The sequence below is a fragment of the Nansenia antarctica genome (genome assembly GCF_963989245.1).
Source record: "Nansenia antarctica genome assembly, chromosome: 9".
In the NCBI taxonomy this organism is placed as follows: domain Eukaryota; kingdom Metazoa; phylum Chordata; class Actinopteri; order Argentiniformes; family Microstomatidae; genus Nansenia; species Nansenia antarctica.
In genome coordinates, this window is record NC_137679.1 from 38,456,546 (window position 1) to 38,475,431 (window position 18,886).

At 47.0% G+C, this 18,886-nt stretch overlaps 4 protein-coding genes across 5 annotated transcripts in view; 1 reads left to right on the plus strand and 3 right to left on the minus strand.

The window, feature by feature from the left end:
- Nucleotides 1-5,331, minus strand: part of tradd (tnfrsf1a-associated via death domain) — a 6,149-nt gene extending 818 nt beyond the window's left edge. Inside the window, exons 1-6 of one of the 2 annotated variants that reach the window (XM_080539074.1) lie at nucleotides 5,293-5,331; nucleotides 2,239-2,329; nucleotides 1,771-1,924; nucleotides 1,247-1,527; nucleotides 993-1,143; nucleotides 1-605 (exon numbers count right to left, since the gene is read on the minus strand). The exon at nucleotides 1-605 is cut by the window's left edge and continues 818 nt beyond it. In XM_080539074.1, coding sequence (XP_080395200.1) covers nucleotides 313-605; nucleotides 993-1,143; nucleotides 1,247-1,527; nucleotides 1,771-1,924; nucleotides 2,239-2,259 — 900 coding nt within the window. In that variant the 5' untranslated portion in view covers nucleotides 2,260-2,329; nucleotides 5,293-5,331 and the 3' untranslated portion in view covers nucleotides 1-312. Of the gene's footprint in view, nucleotides 606-992; nucleotides 1,144-1,246; nucleotides 1,528-1,770; nucleotides 1,925-2,238; nucleotides 2,341-5,292 lie in introns of those variants that run through there. The other variant, XM_080539075.1, reaches the window with a different exon arrangement.
- A 589-nt stretch (nucleotides 5,332-5,920) lies between these two features.
- ogfod1 (2-oxoglutarate and iron-dependent oxygenase domain containing 1) lies at nucleotides 5,921-13,331 on the minus strand (the record flags this gene model as incomplete). The annotated part of the gene is made up of 13 exons (XM_080539410.1): nucleotides 5,921-7,085; nucleotides 7,183-7,241; nucleotides 7,845-7,973; nucleotides 8,354-8,631; nucleotides 8,879-8,958; nucleotides 9,055-9,168; nucleotides 10,088-10,216; nucleotides 10,493-10,584; nucleotides 10,852-10,968; nucleotides 11,266-11,366; nucleotides 11,710-11,756; nucleotides 12,191-12,336; nucleotides 13,163-13,331. 13 exons carry the CDS (start codon nucleotides 13,329-13,331, stop codon nucleotides 6,924-6,926), a joined length of 1,623 nt encoding a protein of 540 aa, XP_080395536.1. The 3' UTR covers nucleotides 5,921-6,923.
- Nucleotides 13,332-13,807: 476 nt separating this feature from the next.
- Nucleotides 13,808-16,367, minus strand: LOC308164778 (cleavage and polyadenylation specificity factor subunit 5-like). Its single transcript, XM_080538804.1, has 7 exons — nucleotides 16,127-16,367; nucleotides 15,731-15,931; nucleotides 15,452-15,515; nucleotides 15,160-15,249; nucleotides 14,703-14,778; nucleotides 14,312-14,426; nucleotides 13,808-14,164 (listed from the first exon to the last, which is right to left on the minus strand). Exons 1-7 carry the CDS (start codon nucleotides 16,264-16,266, stop codon nucleotides 14,143-14,145), a joined length of 708 nt encoding a protein of 235 aa, XP_080394930.1. The 5' UTR covers nucleotides 16,267-16,367; the 3' UTR covers nucleotides 13,808-14,142.
- A 1,483-nt stretch (nucleotides 16,368-17,850) lies between these two features.
- On the plus strand, nucleotides 17,851-18,860 carry LOC308165603 (type-2 angiotensin II receptor-like; the record flags this gene model as incomplete). The annotated part of the gene is made up of 2 exons (XM_080539752.1): nucleotides 17,851-18,742; nucleotides 18,847-18,860. 2 exons carry the CDS (start codon nucleotides 17,851-17,853, stop codon nucleotides 18,858-18,860), a joined length of 906 nt encoding a protein of 301 aa, XP_080395878.1.
- Between the last annotated feature and the right edge of the window lie 26 nt (nucleotides 18,861-18,886).

Consider the following 18,886-nt stretch of genomic DNA (forward strand, 5'->3'; position numbering starts at 1 on the left):
GACGAACGCATTTATTCTTCAACAGACACACATCCGTACTATTATGTTGTATTGATGGTGTGTAAAAAATAAACAAAATAAAAAAATAAAACCCCAAAATCTCTGTGTAATTTGATTCGAATCGTGCAGCCCAAACACACACCCACACAGTCCCCACACACACACACACACAGTCCCCACACACACACACACACACATAGACACACACACACACACACACACAGTCCCCACACACACACACAGCCCCCCCACACACACACAGCCCCCATACACACCCACAGTGGTGTGTCTGAGAGTCGGTCTCTCTCTCTCTCAGGGCTGGACGTCCAGAAGGCTCTCTGCCAGGCTGGTGAGTTTGCAGTCCTCCAGAGCTCTGACCAGCCGGCCCAGCGTGGCTGCCCGCCCCTCCGCCTGGATGAAGCGGCTCAGCAGCTGATAGGCCTGCTCGTAGAGCCCCTCCCTCTCGTACTCGTAAGCCAGGTTGTCTATGGCCGGTCCTTTCAGCGCACGGCAGTTCTTGCCGAGGGCCCTCCCCACGTGTTTCCACTGACGCCCGACTCCGTTGGAGAAGCACTGCTGGTCCGCCGCCGACAACATGCGGTCCTCTGATTGGCCGAGGGGGACCGAGGGAAGGGGGGGGGGGGGGGGGGGGGGAGAAGAGGACTGTTAGAGGCCGGTGATGTTGGGATGCAACAGTGCGTAATCAAGACACGTATTACTGTAACTTCCTGTCTAAGCTGTCAGGATGGTTGGACAGGGCCGGCCTATACCAGACGAGACGAAGGATCTCAGCGAACGTTTGGATGGATGGGTGGGTGGAACATGGACGACCTGTCTTTTCCTGGGGGGGGGGCTGGATTTGATACCTTGTCACACGACACAATGTATTCGAGAAGTTCGCCGTACTCACCGTTCGTTACCCTCCGACCAAACCACGGCACTGTTTTTTAGGGGACGAGGACTTCACTGCTTCAGGTCAGAGCACAACTCACCGAAAAGCCTTCTCTGGAACTGGAAGCAGTCGCTGGGCACGGCGTCTGGCTCCTCCTGGATGGGGTTGGGGGGCTGGGGGAGGTGGCCCAGGGCCTGGTTCTGCAGCTGCTGCTCCAGCTCGGCGACCTCATCGTCCCGCAAACGCTCCGGCTGAACAACAACAACAACAACAACATCACAGTCAGATGTTGTGAAATTTAAGTGGGTGAGTGAAATTTAATTTCCAGGTCTTGTATCTTAGGTGTGTGCTTACCTGTGACTGGTGGATGTGCTCCAGACAGAGCTCCAGGTCGTCCAGGTGGTGGTCCAGGGTGTGCGTGCCGGCCTTCAGCTGGACGTTCACCTCCGCCTCCAGCGGGCCGGTCAGGAGGCGGCAGGCGTGCTGGGAGAGGGACTGCTGGACGGCGCCGGAGCCGTAGCTCTCCAGGAAGCGCCCGCACGCCGCCTTGTCCACGAACTTCACCTCCACGCCGAGGAGGGGGTCGGCGTCGTGGAGCTTGAGGATCTCGTAACCCCCCAGTCCTCTCGCCGAGTCTGAACAACAGAGTAGAGGACAGGACCAGAGGACAAGACCAGCCAGGGAAGAGGATGATGAAAGCACACAGAACAAGTCTCTCTTCTCTTCCTTCTTATCTAACGAAGCGTTCTCGAAGCGGCCTCTCCCCCCCTTCCTATGCCGACCATACGCTCTTCATCAATAATACATATCTGTCAGCCACGCTTAGTATGCAAGTATTCAAGCTTTACTGAGCCGGCAGCTGTGACAGTGGGGCTCACCTGTGAGCGTCAGCTTGACGACTTTGAAGACGCTGAACTTGTCATGCTGGTCCTTGTAGAGAGAGAGCAGGTTCACGGCGGGACACGAGGACTGCAGGAAGAGAACGGCGCATCCTGTCCACGGGACGTCTTCCATGCTGCTCACCTGGCTTTTCTGGGAAAACATCAATAAAAAAATAAAAAAACACGCAGACATAAGGAAACGATGATTGTACAAAAAACGCTCCTGATGTGTACATTACAGCACTATGGCTCTCCTCCACTATTATGGAACGAGATACCACCTCCCTATTCTCACCTGACACACACACCGCCAGGTTTGTTTTCTATAGCGTTGTTGTCGCAGGGGGCAAAGTTCAAATCAGTGAGTATGACCTCCACCTTCCATCGCCTCTCATGCCCACCATGGTTCACATCCCTCAGCTCCCTCAGCTCCCCCACCTCCCTCAGCTTCCCCACTTCCCATACCTTTTCGTCCATTACGTCCATAGTCTGAGCATTCCTGTCATCTGAGCGCAGATGTCACAGGCAGAGACAGGCAGCCACTTCCTGCCTCTTCCTGCAAAGAGAGATGTCAAGGAGAGACGACTCAGACTATTTATATCCCAGCAGGTATCAGATGGAATGAGGCTGTGAACAAGTCGTCATGGACACAAACCCATTTCCCTATCCTTACCTTACCCTTCTCTACGGTATCTCTCACGTCCCCTTAAATCCTTCATTACATAAATGCACATTTAATCTCTCTCTCTCCGCCCTCCCCCCCATCTTTCACACAGCCACCCACAACATCCTCATATAACTCCTGACCTCAATCTCACCTCAAACTCAGGATAGATCCTACTGTACTCTACAAGGACTTGGTCTTGTTTAAAGAGAAACTCATTTCCTAACGTCACTTTTAATTATCTCCAGCGTGTTACCTACATACTGCATATGAAAACCATGAGTTTCTATGCTCAGTAATCAAAACGATATGAGAATAGACTTTTACCGACATAATTAGGCCTACCCCCTATGATGTAATTGAGCTAATTTGAGTTTCCAGCCAGTGGGATTTGTTGTTTGTGGCTGTAGTTTTGAAAATCAATACAAAATATATATAGATATGTTTGACATCTTAAGGGGTAGTTTTCCTCTTTGACACCAGAACATAGAAAATCTCAATTTTCACATACATAGACACTGGTATGGTGCTAGAGATACTGAATGTTAAAAATGGTGTCCCTCTAAAGCAAATCAACGACTTCATCAGGTGCTAAACCTAGGAGAGTTAAGGGCAGTGTCCTACTTCAGTAATGGGAAAGTGAAGGGTTTTTCTTCTTTTGGCACTATACTCCAAAGGGTTGGATTTTAATTCAAATAATGACTGTGAGGTTAAAGTAGAGATTCTACTAGTAGACAGCTTTTATTTGACGGTATTTGTGTACATATCGTACATCGGTTTCATGATTTAGAAATGGCAATACTATATGTAGTCCCCCACTATTTCAGGGGACCAAGTAATAGGACAATTGGTTTGACAGGGTTTCTGGTTAGTCGGGTATGTTCTGCCACATCATTTGTACAGGCATAATCAGTCAATGTCTAGTATTGATTTTAGGCTTTGCGTTTGCTATCTGGAGTCATGCTATTGATGTATGTCAACATGAAGGCCAATGAGGTGTCAATGAAAGTCAGAGAAGCCATTGTTAGGCTGAAAGATCTGAAGAAAATCTAAAACATAGCCAACACCTTCGGCGTGCCAAAATCAACAGTTAGAAACATAATAAAAAAATAATAATAATTTAAACACTGGTGAACTCAGCAATTGCAAATGGGCTGGTAGGCCAAGGAAGACTTCTACAGTGGACAACTGAAGAATGCTCACCATAAATAAAATAAAAACCTAGAACTGGCTAACTTGTCTTAATTCATGATTTAGCTAATGACCACAGCTGCAGAATGTATTCTGATGTGTACAGAAACCAGAACCGTGTCTGCTCAACAAGGACCCAAGACATACTGCCATAACAAGGCCAGAAATTGGAGTTCTTGACTGGCCAAGTCAATCTTCAGATTTAAATCCAATTATAAGTGTATTTAATTTCCTGACGATAAGATTTTAGGCAAAAGGACCGCAAAACAAACAACAACTGAAGATGGCTGAGGTATACGCGCGGCAGAGCGTCACCAAAGAAGATACCCAGCATCTGGTGGGGTCAAAGCGTCGCAGACTTCAGGTACTAAATACTAAACACGAGTGCTTAATTTGGACATTTTATGAATCTGTCACTTTACTTTTCATGCCCTGAAATAGGGCTATGTATAAATCTGAATGGTGAAACAAGCAAAAAAACGTAAATAAAAGCTGACAATCGATACTTTAAACTCATAGTAATTGTTAGATTTAAAATCCAAACTTTTGGAGCATAGTGCAAAAAGAAGAAAAGATGATTCACTGTCCCATGAGTTACGCAGGGCACTGTACTGTAGATGGAAGAGAGCATCTTCTGAGATGATGATACTGATACACTGCCAATAAATCTACAGTGCCACATTTCAGCCAACATGTAATCATGAGCTATAGCAGGCCTACTCTAAATGTCCTTTTGACGTGTACTATTGAGATTAATTCCGCAGCTGTACCATGTCGAATATAAATATATGAGGATTATGGTATCATCCAAAGCTTAATAACATTAAACATCTATCGCCGCTGCATCAATAAAGTTCAGGCTGCCAAGTACAGCCATCAAATGATCCTCTGGATGCGACCGGGTCACTTTTGCTTTGTCGTACAGAATATATATAATAATATTTTCCAAAAAAACTACCAACTATTTTCTGTGGTCTTTCTAGCAGCCTACTGCACACTTGTACAGTAGGATCTGAGGTATATAGCAGCCTACTGCACACAGCTATTGTACAGTAGATGGGTCTGCACACAGGTATGGTACAGTAGGAGAGATCAGGCAGCACACAGGTATGGTACAGTAGGAGAGGTGAGTCTGCACACAGGTATGGTACAGTAGGGTAGATGAGTCTGCACACAGGTATGGTACAGTAGGAGAGATCAGCCAGCACACAGGTAGGGTACAGTAGGAGAGTCTAGTGCACACAGGTATGGTACAGTAGATGGGTCTGCACACAGGTATGGTACAGTAGGATCTGAGCCGCACTGTGGAGACGCATAGCGCGGACTCATGTCACATGACTTGTGGAATGTGATTATTGTCTCCTGACTCGGGACCAGCAGGAAGCAACAACACTTGTTATCACAGCGGGCAGAGACACCTCCTACTCGGCGTCGAGTGTCGATCGAGTCGCTATCAACATAGGAGGATTCACTACTGGTGAACTTTGGAGCATGTAATGGATGATGGGGGCTCAGTGGGTCCAAAATAGTAAGTGACAAGCAAGAGACAGGAAGCAGAGCAATTTGAGAATGCGATCAACTAAAACTAAAATCTATAATTCGATTTCTCAGCTCGCTCGGACAAGGGTATAAAGTTATACTAGCGTTTTTATTCTTGCTCTTACCTTCCAAGTGAAAAAGTGTGTGCGGATGGCGACAGGACCCTGGCTAAAAGAACACACCCACAGATACAGTAGTCATTTCCTGACAAGCGATTGGCTACAACTTGGGTGGGGGCGGTGATTGGCTACTGTGAGACTTGGGGGGACGGTGATTGGCTACTGGGATACTTGGGGGGCGGTGATTGGCTACAGGGAGACTTGGGGGGACGGTGATTGGCTACTGGGAGACTTGGGGGGGACGGTGATTGGTGAGAATGGATAAGCAGCTTGCCAATTGGTTAAAAAATAAAGACTCTTTACAGGAAGGAAGTAGTTTGCTCTTATTGGTGATCAAATCAAAGACCGTTCTGCTATAATTAATACAGAATTGTCGCATAATGTAGCAAATGTTTGTAACCATGTTGAAAACGTTTCTCGGTCATAATCAGGCTACATATTACTAAGTAAGAAAGGATCGAATGAGACGCCGGGGAGTAGACTCAAACAGAATATTTAATTAGATGGTGACAGAATCTGGTCGTTTTATAGATCATAATTTCTCCTGTGAAACATAGAAGTGGCCCTATACTTGGGTCTATCAAATGCATCCTGCTTTCACTCCGTCCTCGGTGCTTTTACGTATTAGGTGAAGATCAAGTATTTACCGTTGTTTTGTTTGGTTTTTTTCTAAAGAGAGGGAGGCTGCATTTCAACAGGGTTAATTCCTCAAGGGAATAACATAGCTTTTCCTGCTACCGCAGACGAAGCATGGCAGCTGCTTGGGAGAAAAAAAACAAAACAAAGCCAGCCAGCTGGAGCTAAATAATTGACAAATAACACACAATCAGAACTAGGACGAAAATGGTTCACAGCCAAACACAAAGTCTGACAGAAGATAGTCTTATCTGTGTTCCATCACAGGAAATGGCCTGATCAATAAAGCATATATTTAGAACCATTTAGTGAAATTTCAGGCAGGTGTCAAAAATGTGACTTTAGACCTCATCCTCGATCATTCTCCAGGAAGGAATCATATATATTCACCACACGAAGAGCAAATAGGCTAAACAAAACCAGATCAATTAACAAATCCCACAGCGGAAACACAAGGCACTACTACACACAACATATCTGTTTCAATCATACACCCGCCCACACACACGTTAGTGTCGTTCATCCCAATGTCTCTTCTTTAATGACACCAGTAAGACAGTAATCACATGCTTGTTCAATGAGCCAACTGTCAGATTAGAATTATGCTTGATATTGTTATTATATTAAAGAAAATATGACCTGATTTGTATGACCTTTTTATGATCTTTTATTAACGTGAAAGTTGTCTTGCAGGTGAGAGTGAAGTTAAAGTTCAATCACTGCAGTCCTGTTCATTTCACTCAGACTCAGCGCTCACTCACACACTCACACACTCACACACACACTCACACACTCACACACACAGCCAAGTACTGTCACTGTAGCCAGGCGTTATCTGCCTTACTCTGTGGTTGCCGAACAAAACCAAGTTACCATGGTAACAGAGTATCCTTGTCTGTTCTTTGTAATGTAGGACATATATCACGACATCCTGAGGCCGTAGCCCACCATTCCTCACAGTGATATTACATTACAGTCACACAATGCTGACACACACTAATTCATTCATAATACACAAAGGAGAAGTCGAAAAACGCTCGACTACGAGGATCGCCGATAGGTTGAGTGGGGCTTCGGTCGTTGATATGTTTGACAAATTTGAGAGTCTCCTTGTCCCTGTAGACGAGGGCCAGGGAGTTCTCTTCTGGGTACACCGTCAGGAGCTGCAGACAGACAGGGGGGAAACCATGACAACTGTAAAAAAAATAATATATAAACTTGACAATCACTTTCCATTTGCACAGTGACATAAACACTCACCTCCTCATCCTCCTCGTTAGCGACGTAGGCCGTGAAGCCCCCAAACTCCGACTGCCAGTCTGAGGGACATAAAGACGGTTATTGTAATTGGAATCCCACGCACACAATCACACACACATATTGGCGTTACATTTGTGTAAATTATACTTCGTGCTTGAGAAAATTGGTTTCTAACCCATCTCATGCATATATACAGTATATATACGTATATATATATATAATTTTTTCTTTGTTTTGTTTTTTCTGAGTGGGGCAATCCCACTCATATTTTTCTTTTTATTGGAGTGAAGGCAGACAGGAAAGTAAGCAGGAGAGGGCATGTCAGTCAGCAGGGCATGGGCCGGATTCAAACCTATGACGACAGGGGCATAATGTCGGGCACTGTAGACCGCGGTGTGTGTGTGTGCGTGCATACGGTCTGGTCTGTGTGTGTGTGTGCGTGTGGTGTGCATGTGTGTGTGTGGTGTGTGCGCGTGCGTGTGGTGTGGTGCGGTGTGTGTGTGTGTGTGTGTGTGCGTATGTGTGCGTGCATACGGTCTGGTGTGTGCGTGTGGTGTGGTGCGTGTGCAGTGTGCGTGCGTGGTGTGTTTGTGTGTGTGTGCGTGCCTGTGATGTGTTTGTGTGTTTGTGTGTGTGTGTGTGTGTGTGTGTGTGTGACTGACCTGGGCAGCCCAGAGGCAGCAGCAGGTCCAGGGCGTACTCCGCCCGGGCGGCCTCGTGGTCGTGCAGGAGGGTGTAGTCCCCGTGGCCCCAGCGCCGCAGCTCCCCCACACACATCGGCGTGCTCGGCTCTGCGCACACACACACACACACACACACACACACGCACACACAGGGGTCAACACACACTTATATAATAATAATAACTTGGTTTTATATAGCGCCTTTCTCAAACCCAAGGACGCTTTACAGATTTTACAGACAGAAAATCAGACAGACAGAACTGAAAAAAAAGAAAAGAAAGAAAGACAGTGACAAAACTAGACTAGGGGCCAAAGGCCTTGGTGAACAGACACGTTTTGAGGGCTGATTTGAAGGTGACCGGGGTAGGGGGGGGGGCGTTGCGGAACACTGTGGGGAGAGAGTTCCAAAGGGTGGGAAAGATACACTTGTATCTTTATATAGAAAAATACCCCCCCCTACACACACACACACACACACACACACACACCTTTGTCTTTCTTCTTTTTCTCATTCACTGACGGGGCATCCGCAGAAGAGCCTGTGGCTCCTCTATTCCTTCCGTTGTTTTCCTCATCATCATCCTCCTCCTCTTCTTTTTCTTTTTCTTCTTCTCCGCTGTCTTCCTCTTCGTCGGGGGGGATGAGGTAGTGCAGGCGCAGCCCGGTGAAGTTAGACAGGAGCAGGAAGAACGCCTCCGAGCGCAGCAGCTCCACACAGGCGCTCACACACGGGGGGAAGGTCTCTAATGAAGCCACCTCATAGCACCTGCACACACACACACACAGATTAATGTAATATAAAAATAGCCCTAGGACATCATAGGATGTTTTCATCTCTCTCTCTCGCTCGCTCGCTCTCTCTCTCACAGACACACACACACACACACACACACACACACACACACACACACTCACACTCACACTCACACTCACACTCACACTCACACTCACACAAACACACATTCTCACACTCTCACACACACTCACACTCACGCATAATGGCCCAGGCTCACCTCTTGTTGGGTGGGCCTCTCCTGGTCCACTGGATCTCAACCAACCGTATCGCCTCACTCAACTCCTTAAACTTCTCCTCCTGAGAACAGACAGACAAAGCAGTCAGCCAGGACAGACAGACAGACGCAGCAGGAGAGAGAGAGGGAAGGGGAGATGAAGACGACCGTGACGTTACCTTGAGGAAATTCTTGAGCTGGATCTCAGAACTGTCCTCAAACTCCTCCTGGACCTGCGACTGGTATTCCACGTCCAGATAGAGAGGATTCAGCCACTCCATCAACAGAGTCTCCTATGAACACACACACACACACACACACACATACACACATACACACATACACACATACACACATATACATACATACACACACACACACACACACACACACACACATACGCACATACACACATACACACATATACATACATACACACACACACACACACACACACACATACACACACACACATACAAATACACACACACACACACACTGTGTGTGAACCCTGGGGCACAACCGAGAGCCTCCTGCCTGGTAAGGGAGCTGCACGGCCCACAAAGCGCTAAGCGCTGTAAAGGTTAACGTGCACAGCTGAGATGATCCAGCGGGCGGGAGCTTCCCTCCATCCACAACACCTACGAGGGCCGGTGTGTGGGGAAGGCCCTCAGGATTATGAGGGACCCCAGCCAACCTCAATCAGAAAGTGTTGGAGCTATTCCTGTCAGGGAAAGGGTACCGAAGCCTCGAGGCTAAAACCCAGAGGCTGACAAACAGCTATTTCCCCCAAGCAATCAGGCTCCTGGTGAAACACACTGGAAGAATACTAAAAACTGCATGAATAATTTACTACCGTACTGTATTGTGTTATATTGCAGTTCATAACATGCGTACTCTGCACAGCATATTATTATTTTTGCACTATTGAAGCCGCTGTAAAAATCAATTTATTACACTATCAATTACACTTTTTTACTTACTTAAGTTACATATTAGTGTTATGTTGTTATTGTGTTTTTTATTGTGTTTTTTTTTTAATCTGAATGCTGCGATGTCAATGTTGAGGAACCAAAGCCAAAGAATTGTACTCGTGTGTACTCGTACTGGAAGATGTAATAAAAGCTGATTCTGCTGACTCACTGCAGCCAAAAAGGATAACAGCAATTCATCTGCACGTGTATTTCCCCCTGCTTTATTAGACACACTTACATCTCTGGGGAGGTGGGGGCTTCTCGGGATGGGGGGCTCCACGTGACGCGGTGGTCGCTCTAAAGACGGGCCGTGAAACCAGCCACTCAGAGAGAGACGACATTTGTCTTCTGACAACACCTCGGCAACCTGGGAAGAACACACAAAAAACACGTGTCCTTAGACATCCCCCTACGGCAACCCTAAACAGCTGAGAGATGGAGGGGGGAGGGGGAGGGTAGTGGAAACCTGGTGGTGTGGGCGGAGTTACCTGGTGGGGTGGGAGGAGCTACCTGGTGGGGTGGGAGGGGGAGGAGCTACCTGGTGGGGTGGGAGGGGGAGGAGCTACCTGGTGGGGTGGGAGGGGGAGGAGCTACCTGGTGGTATGGAGGGGGAGGAGCTACCTGGTGGTGTGGGAGGAGCTACCTGGTGGAAGGAGACAGGAGAAACCTCGAAGAGGACCAGCGTGTTCCAGCAGGGCACAAGAGACTTCACTATACTCCGGGGCTGGAAGTGGCCTTTGGAAAGTAAACAAAGTTCAAACACACAACACACAGACACACAGTCACAGTCACACACACACAGGCACACCAGCACACAGGCACACACACACACACACACACACACACACACACACACACACACACACACACACAGTCACAGGCACACACACACACACACACACACACACACACACAGGCACACACACACACACACACACACACACAGTCACAGGCACACACACACACACACAGGCACACACACACAGGGGCACACACACTCACTGTCTGTGTCGTAGAGATCCAGGCTCCCTCCATCACTGCTCTCCCATGGAGGAACCAGGTAGAGGATGAAGGCGACACGCCTCCCCTCCAACTCATCGTCGTGACACAACAGAACATCTACACACAGGGGAACACAGAAGAGCAGAGGGAGTGCTGTATTAATAACCATCATGCAAATGCCGTTCCTCCCTCTCACTCCAAGCAAATAATTATGTTCATGTGAGAGAAGGTATGCTGGGAGTGGCCCAGGGGGGTATTCCATCAACGTTGCTAAAGGAAAATCTAGGTTTATTTTTGATAAGTCTCGCGAGACTTGTCAAAAATAAGCCTGGATTTTCCTTTAGCGACGTTGATCGACGTTGATGGAATACCCCCCCAGGTAGTAGCAGTAGCATAAACAGGCTGGAAGCTCACCAGTATATTGGTACTTGGCGCAGGAAATGTCCACTGTAGGCTCAAGCTCTACGCCCAACACCTCCCCTACCCAGGAACGGAAACGGCCAAATAGTGCTGTCCTGAAACCAAACAGGCCCAAACCATAAATGTTTTGCAGCAGTTATGATTAAACACAAACACTTCTATCAATGTCTTTTATCCATTTAACTATTGTCTTATTAAATGTTTTAGCTATTTGCTTTTATTCATTGTCAATTTTATTTTTCTTACTATCTTGCTGTATTATTTAATAATGTATGTAAAGCACTTTGAATTGCCCCTGTTGTATGAAATGTGCTATACAAATAAACTTGCCTTGCCACAGTTTTCAAAAAAACTGAAGCATAAATAACACATCTACAGACATCAAACATGTTCTCTCCACCTTTTCCCCTCTTGTGCTCACAGCCACACAAACGTTACCTGAAGCCTGTCACGTGAGGTTCCTTTCTCTTCTTCAAGTCATCTGACTGTAAAGGAAACAGCCAATCCAAGTTATCGTGACCAAATGTGACACGTTCTATTGCTTTGGTCCTCATGTCGGGATCCGATGTAATGATCTGACTTTTCATTTCGGAAAATGTGAATACATTTTCCGCGTTGTTGAAAATCAATGACACATCGCTAGTCAACTAACACAGCTTGTTTTATAGAGCCTGCTAACAATGTAAAGTAGTGTTATAGTTAACTAGGTAGCAGTGGGGGATTACTCACCCAATCCATTTCGTTGCAGTATTTTGCCTTGACTAGGGAGCTTGTGTTGTGATTCTCAACAACGTTGAAACGTAGTTCCGTGTTTCAAAAGAAAAGTCTGAACATTTTGATTGGTTGCCGACATGCGGACCAAATGATCAGACTGTGTCACAAATCTCTTTACCCCCCATTGGAGCATATTTGAGGCTACCTGTTTAAATTTGTACAGGTCGTTGGACTTCTCGTGGAAGCTGAGGTCTAGAAGTTCTCTCTGTAGGTTCTCTGCGAACGTCTCGCTCCGGATGAAGTTGTGGATGATGCAGTGTGGGAAGGGGTGGCAGTGCAGCTCCAGCCCCCCTACATAGGGACACCAGAGGAGGGGGCAATTAACTCTCTGTGGTCAAGTACCATTACAGCAACACATATTTAGAAACCTAAGCATGTATATAGGCAGAATATATTTTCTGATAGAAAGAAAGAGCGTTGGAGAGATAAGATGAACTCATAGATGCACATACGTGTTGTAATGTTTATCCGTTTTGTACACAATTGCAACATCGGCTCTTATGTACTGACACACAGAACCTGTTGTTGCATTCGCCTTGTTTTCATATCGGAGGTTAATAACCAGTTAAACAGCACATTTTGAAGCTGTTCAACCTTCTCAGTCCTCCAACACTTTTCAGTGTATATTATATACAGCCACCGGCGGGATTCGAACCCGCGACCTAAGGCTTGATAGCGCCGTGCTCTACCAACTGAGCCACAGAGAGACGCAGGTACAATGACAGTATTATTTGGGGTATTATTTATTATAACACTACCAATGAAAGTCTCTCTCTCATCTACTTTACTTCCTAAAAAATCCATTATGAAGAAGTAAAGACCGGATAGTTTGAAAAATTCGCTAGTAGCACCAAAGCAGTCCAAACACTTGATCTACCCGGACATGACCCAGGTCAGTGGGGAAGAGTGAGACACTGTAGAAGTCAGCCACACGACTCGGTGCTCTCATGCAAAGCATCGTAACACAACATGTGTGTGACAGTTTGTGAACCAACAGCGCAGACTAGACTAAACTAGCCCAACGCGACTGGACCTGAGACCAGAGCCACCATGTGCAGCTTCGGTCGACACGTAACTTCTGCTAGCTAGCCACCTAGCTACTACCGCTGCTACTGACCATGGGAGTACTGGGCTCCTCGCTGCGACCATGCTTCCTTCACCGCCTTCTTCACCTCCTCGTCCTCGATCACAGCAGACAGTTCGGTGATCTCTTCCCGTTTCTTTCTCTTCTTTCTTTTCTCCGAACAGTTGTTCTCGCTGTCATGCTGGAGCCGTTTAGCGTTCATGTCAGTAGTGAAGTTACAGAAGCTGAGTCGCGCACAAAGTGCGTCAGACTCAAGGCAAACACATTGAACAACTCCCCATGTCAGAACATTAGTTTCAAAATGCAATCAATTGTAAATAATAATAATACTGATATAATATATAATAATGTCTTTGATAAATTATCCTGATAGATAGCTATATCCATTGCTCATACAAAAAAATAAAAAAGACATTTAAATGATTTAATTGCAATCTCACACACACGCACATTTTTTTTTAAAAGTGAGTCTCCATGAAAGGAGTTCTTTATTTAAAAAAAAAGAAATGTCGTTATTACAGGTTAAAACACAATGCTGTTTTTCCAATCATGTTCCATCCTCGCAGGGATTCTTGAGACACTGGTATGAAGTTTAATTGTGTACAAAATTAAGATCCCCCCCCGCCCCCCCCCCTAATATTTAAACAGAAACAAACAAAATATCACCAGACAGTATTTTTTTCCCATCAATGTAAACACCATATTTTACAGTCCCTACTCCTGAGGTGGTGGGGTTTTGTTCAGCAGTAACGAGTAGACAAAGTGGAGTAGCTTTGTGTCGGTCGACCTGTTTGGATTCTCCCATGCGCCACGTCGTTTTGCTTCCCCTCCATCTCTCCATGTCACACAGACATGGCTGAACTCACAGAGACAGCCAGGGGGGGTATTCCATCAATGTTCCATCAAGGAAAATCACAGGAAAGTTTCACAAGACCTATCAAAATAAGCCTGGATTTTCCTTTAGCGATGTTGATGGAATACCCCCCAGGTGTTGCGCACACGGACACAGCATTTTAGTTGTAAATAAAGTTGAACCTGAGGAGAGAAAAAAAGAAAAATCAGTATTCATTATGAACATACCTGAACTAATACCCCTCTAAGCATCTTCATACTTTTAAATTCTCTCACACACACACACACACACTCAGATACACGTTATGCACACTACATCACACACGTTACCTGCTCAGTAGCTGCGGAAGACTAGATATAATTGGTCCATAACCGGGGGCGTTGTCATAGAGCTCAAACAGGGGCGCTGCCACAAGCTTGTAGTTCTTTGGGACCGCGAACAGAGCTGAGAAGCAGACACAGTCAAATCAACAACAACTAACAACTGGGCTTTATAAAACATAGAACAAACCACAGACCAGTAGGGTTTGGGTTAGGGGCCCTTTCCCTCTAATGAGATGCTGATTCAGACTTGGGAAAGAGTGGACTTTCTAGCCTGGGAAACAGAAAGCGGTACTGTGGTAACCCTGATGTAGAGCATGTGTATAACAGCACCATGTAAAGACTGTTTGATGGCTTTGACCCCTCTTATGATGCAATGACTCCCTGAATGCTCTCTGACCTTTTTCCTGCAGCTGAACAAGGAACAGCTTCTTGTGCTCCTTGGGTTTGGTGATGTGGGCTGGAATGTAGGGATACTGTAGCAGAAGAGAGACACACACACACACACACACACACACACATTTACACCTTGCATAAACATTTTGGCCAGCTCACACTTTGCATTAATATGCGCAATTTATCGGACTTCCGTGTTTGCATTGAGATCGTTTTTTGTTGTTGTTTGTTTAACGTCCCTTCTCAAGGCTCACGGTCACGTCAGATGAACAGAATGTGGTTCACAACCTGTGTCCCAATTACATTTACACCTGTCCAGGGTCAACTTCTGGATGTGGTTTCACAACGTGTCTTCCCCCCCCGCCATTTACACCTAACTTTTCATGTGGACACAATCAGGATGCGGAGAGTATCTGAATACAGGATGCGAGGTCTAAACGGCGTCATTGAGCGGTGCATACCTGTGGGGGCTCAAAGTTGGGCCGCCACCAGTTCCCAATGCAGTCATCGATCACCCAGTCCTGCTGTACCCCGTCTTGCCGGCCAAGGATCTGACACACAAACACAACGTCACACACACAAACATCATTACACAACGTCACACACACAAACATCATTACACACCATCACCACAGCACCTGGCTAGATCTCTAAGATGAGATGGAAATCTCAAGTAATAATTCAATTGCTGTCTAGCCACCTTTGAGAATGTCGATGGGTGTGCACATCCGTGTGTGTGTGTGTGTTTCGTACCTCTGTCATCAGACGTTTCAGCCCCTCCACCTCATCTTCCCCTGGGCTCAGCTCCCCACCTGGTCTGTAAGAGAAAACACCATGAAATCGCCACACACACACACACACACACACACACACACACACACACACACACACAGAAATACACACAGACAGACACAGAAACACACACAGACAGACACAGAAACACACACAGACACACACACACACACACACACACACACACACACACACACACACACACACACACACACACACACAACTAGGTGCCGTGCTCACAGTTTGAAGAAGGTGGTCCCCAGCTGCAGCAGAAGCACATGGGGTAGCCTGTGTTCGTGCACGATCAGGACCCCCTCCACTGTCCTCCTCATGCCCGCCTTATCGAACTCCTCCCGCATCCGCTGGAACCGAGCCGCGACAGAACTGTCCTTCTCATACAGAGGCTCCTTGGTGCCGAACGTGTAGTTGGTGAGTGGGTATCTGAAACACATATACAGTCGCAGACAGAGCATGAGTGTCTGTGTGCACACACACACACACACACACACACACACACACACACACACACACACACACACACACACAGACACGTACACGTATACACACACACACACAATGCACACGCGCACACGCGCACACACACAATGCACACGCGCACACATACAATGCACTCACAGGTTGATGGTTCTCTCCAGGCTGAGCGGTTTCGGCGGCGCGCTCGTCATGTATTTGTTCCCGAACTGAACCGATCCGCCGCGCGGCCAGCCGGCCGAGAGACGCCGTTGGGAGGCACCGTTGGGAGGCACACCAGACATGGCTCTAGTACAAACTACACAAAGGCCACCTCAGGCAGCGATGCTTATAGCATATAATTACAACAATAACAAAGAAAAATGGAAGAACAAACCATGCGGAAATCGACTTCTTTCGCTCTTCTTCTCTCTTCCTTTTCTATCATTAACGCGGTGGGTAGACCCGACCGTTGGTTCGCTAGCGCCACCTATCGTCATGGAGTTCAACGAGAAGGACAAGGGGATGAAAAGATTATCTCTACACCCATAAACGGAATCTGAGCTGAATATGCTGATGCAACCAAGGCATTACTTTAAATAGGTTTGCTGAATGTATGGGTCACAATATTATTTACTATGCTGGTGTTTGTGCTGCCGCTGTGTTTAGGACCCCCCCCCTGTTTTTTTGTTTTTCTTTGCTTTTTGTTTGTGTTTTTGTTTTGTGTTTGTTAGTTTGTTTAAATAAAAATAAAAAAGAGTAAGAACATTCTCTGTTATTGTTTATGGACAATGTACTGCATAACAAAGTGCAAAACTAGTTTTCTACTATTACATGGGACAATAACCTCCCCCACGGATACTAGTTGTTGTTGTTATGTCCTATTGTGTACATGTCTCTGTGAAACTCAATAAAAATATTAACCCCCCCCCAAAAAAAAAATAGGTTTGCTGAATTCCCCACGGTGTAAAATGTTCCTGCATGCACCTAGGACCGGGGCTCATACATTTTCAAATGGGGTCCTAAAGAGACGTCTGGTACGCATGAAATGGGAAAAGTCCTGACTCAAAGGTCCAACCTACATTAGGGCTAGTGTACGGTTCTGTATAAACTATCACACACTTGGAGAGAATATGCTTCTACAACTCTAAAGTTAGATATTTGAACATATGGGGCCCAATTATTGATTATCGCAAAGTTCAAAGAATTGTTGATTATATCCTGTAGTGATGCAATTCTGTACTTTTTCTTATTTTATTTTATTTTACATGTACTCTTTATTTGTATCCTTGTAATACCTGACGATGTTACATTTTGGGAATTGCTTGGAAGCAAATCATACTAGACATGTATGCCTGGCAGCTTGTTGTTTGTTTGTTAGACTGTTAGTTTGTTTGCTTGTGTATAAAACTGAAAAACTGAAAATAAAATAGAAGGAAAAAAACACACACTTTGCTCTCTTCTATGCACTATGTTAGTGATCATCCCCCAAACCCTGCCCCTCCCAGTCTCTCTCTGCTATACTTTATGAAAGTGTCAGGTTGGCAGGGTGAAGGCCTATACAACCTCTTCTCACTTTGTTCACAAGACAAGTGCTAGCCAGAATTGGTCGTCTGGCAAAAACGGGCCATAGCGACTATGGGCTGCAATATCACCAGTACACAACAGTAAACATGTTGTATATTCAAATCAGGCCCTGGGCCAGAATCACAAGAACTCTTTGTTCAGAGTGTACGTCACCCCACCAATAAAATAGAACCATCATAACACACCGACGTGGTTGTTAGACAGTTCAGCCAGTTGGAAGCGGTGAGACTTCCCTATGCTACTCTGGTAACATTGCGTGCAAGTCCCTGTAGGTTTAGTGAGTCTCTGAGAAGACGGACCTCATGGACCACGAATTAACGCCCGATCGTTACTGGGACATCACGCGCGTGGGACCCAGTGTGATCATGGGCCTCTGCTGCATTCTGGGAGTTCCCGGGAACATGGTGGTGCTGACCACCATGTGGAGGACTTCCGAGAGAAGGAACTTCACCATGCGCCTGATGCTGAACCTGGCGCTGTGCGATCTGCTGGTGCTGTTCTGCCTGCCCCTGGCCATCTACAACCTGCTGAGGGACTGGGCCCTGGGCCCGGTCGTCTGCAAGCTGCTCTTCCTCTTGCTGCATTGCGGCCTGAACGCCAGCGTGCTGACCGCCACCCTGCTGGGCGTGCAGCGCTACGTCCAGGTGCTGTACTCGCACAGCTGGGCTCGGCTGGGCCGCGCGGGGGAAGGGGCGCTCCTGGCGGTCGTGTGGGGGCTGGCGGGGGTCACGTCCTCCCACTGCGTCGACGTCCGCGACGTCAAAACGCACAGCGCCACGGGCCGCAGGACGTGCTGCACACACTATAAGACGGACAGACGGGAAGCGGCGGTGTTGCTCTTCCAAACGCTGCTGGGGTTCGTCGTTCCCTGCTGCGTCCTGGTGACGTCCTACTTCTGCCTGCACAGGCGGGTGAGCCGGGCCACCCTGTTCAGACAAGAGAGGCTGACCAAGCTGATCTCCAGCATCCTGGTGGCGTACTTCGTCTTCTGGACTCCGCTGCACCTTTTCCAGATGCTGGTCCTGGCCAACGTGGGGCTGAAGAGTGAGAGTTTGGGCGGGGTGACTTTAGCTGTCTTTGACTCCCTGATTGCCTTCTCCATCGTCCACTGCTGCCTGAACCCTTTCCTCTACACCTTCGCCTCCTCGGGGTTCCGCAGGGACCCTCCCCGCACAATCAGCACGAGGACCCCACGTGTCACACACACACACACACGCAACGGTGTTCATGTGTCTTTGTTCCAAAACACACACCGACGACGACTGTGCTCCTGTTTGGGGCGTTTTTGTGTTTGGGAGGAAACGAGAGCTGATCTGATACGATATGATTTTGCATTTT

Bases quoted from the DNA above. Each gene is read 5' to 3' on its own strand.
- LOC308164778 (XM_080538804.1), bottom strand. From the start codon at position 16,266: ATGTCTGGTGTGCCTCCCAACGGTGCCTCCCAACGGCGTCTCTCGGCC. The intron at 15,250-15,451 runs GTACGAAACACA...TTTGTGTGTCAG, and splicing joins TGAAACGTCTGATGACAGAG to ATCCTTGGCCGGCAAGACGG. The intron at 14,427-14,702 runs GTCAGAGAGCAT...TCTGCTTCTCAG, and splicing joins TGTTCAGCTGCAGGAAAAAG to CTCTGTTCGCGGTCCCAAAG.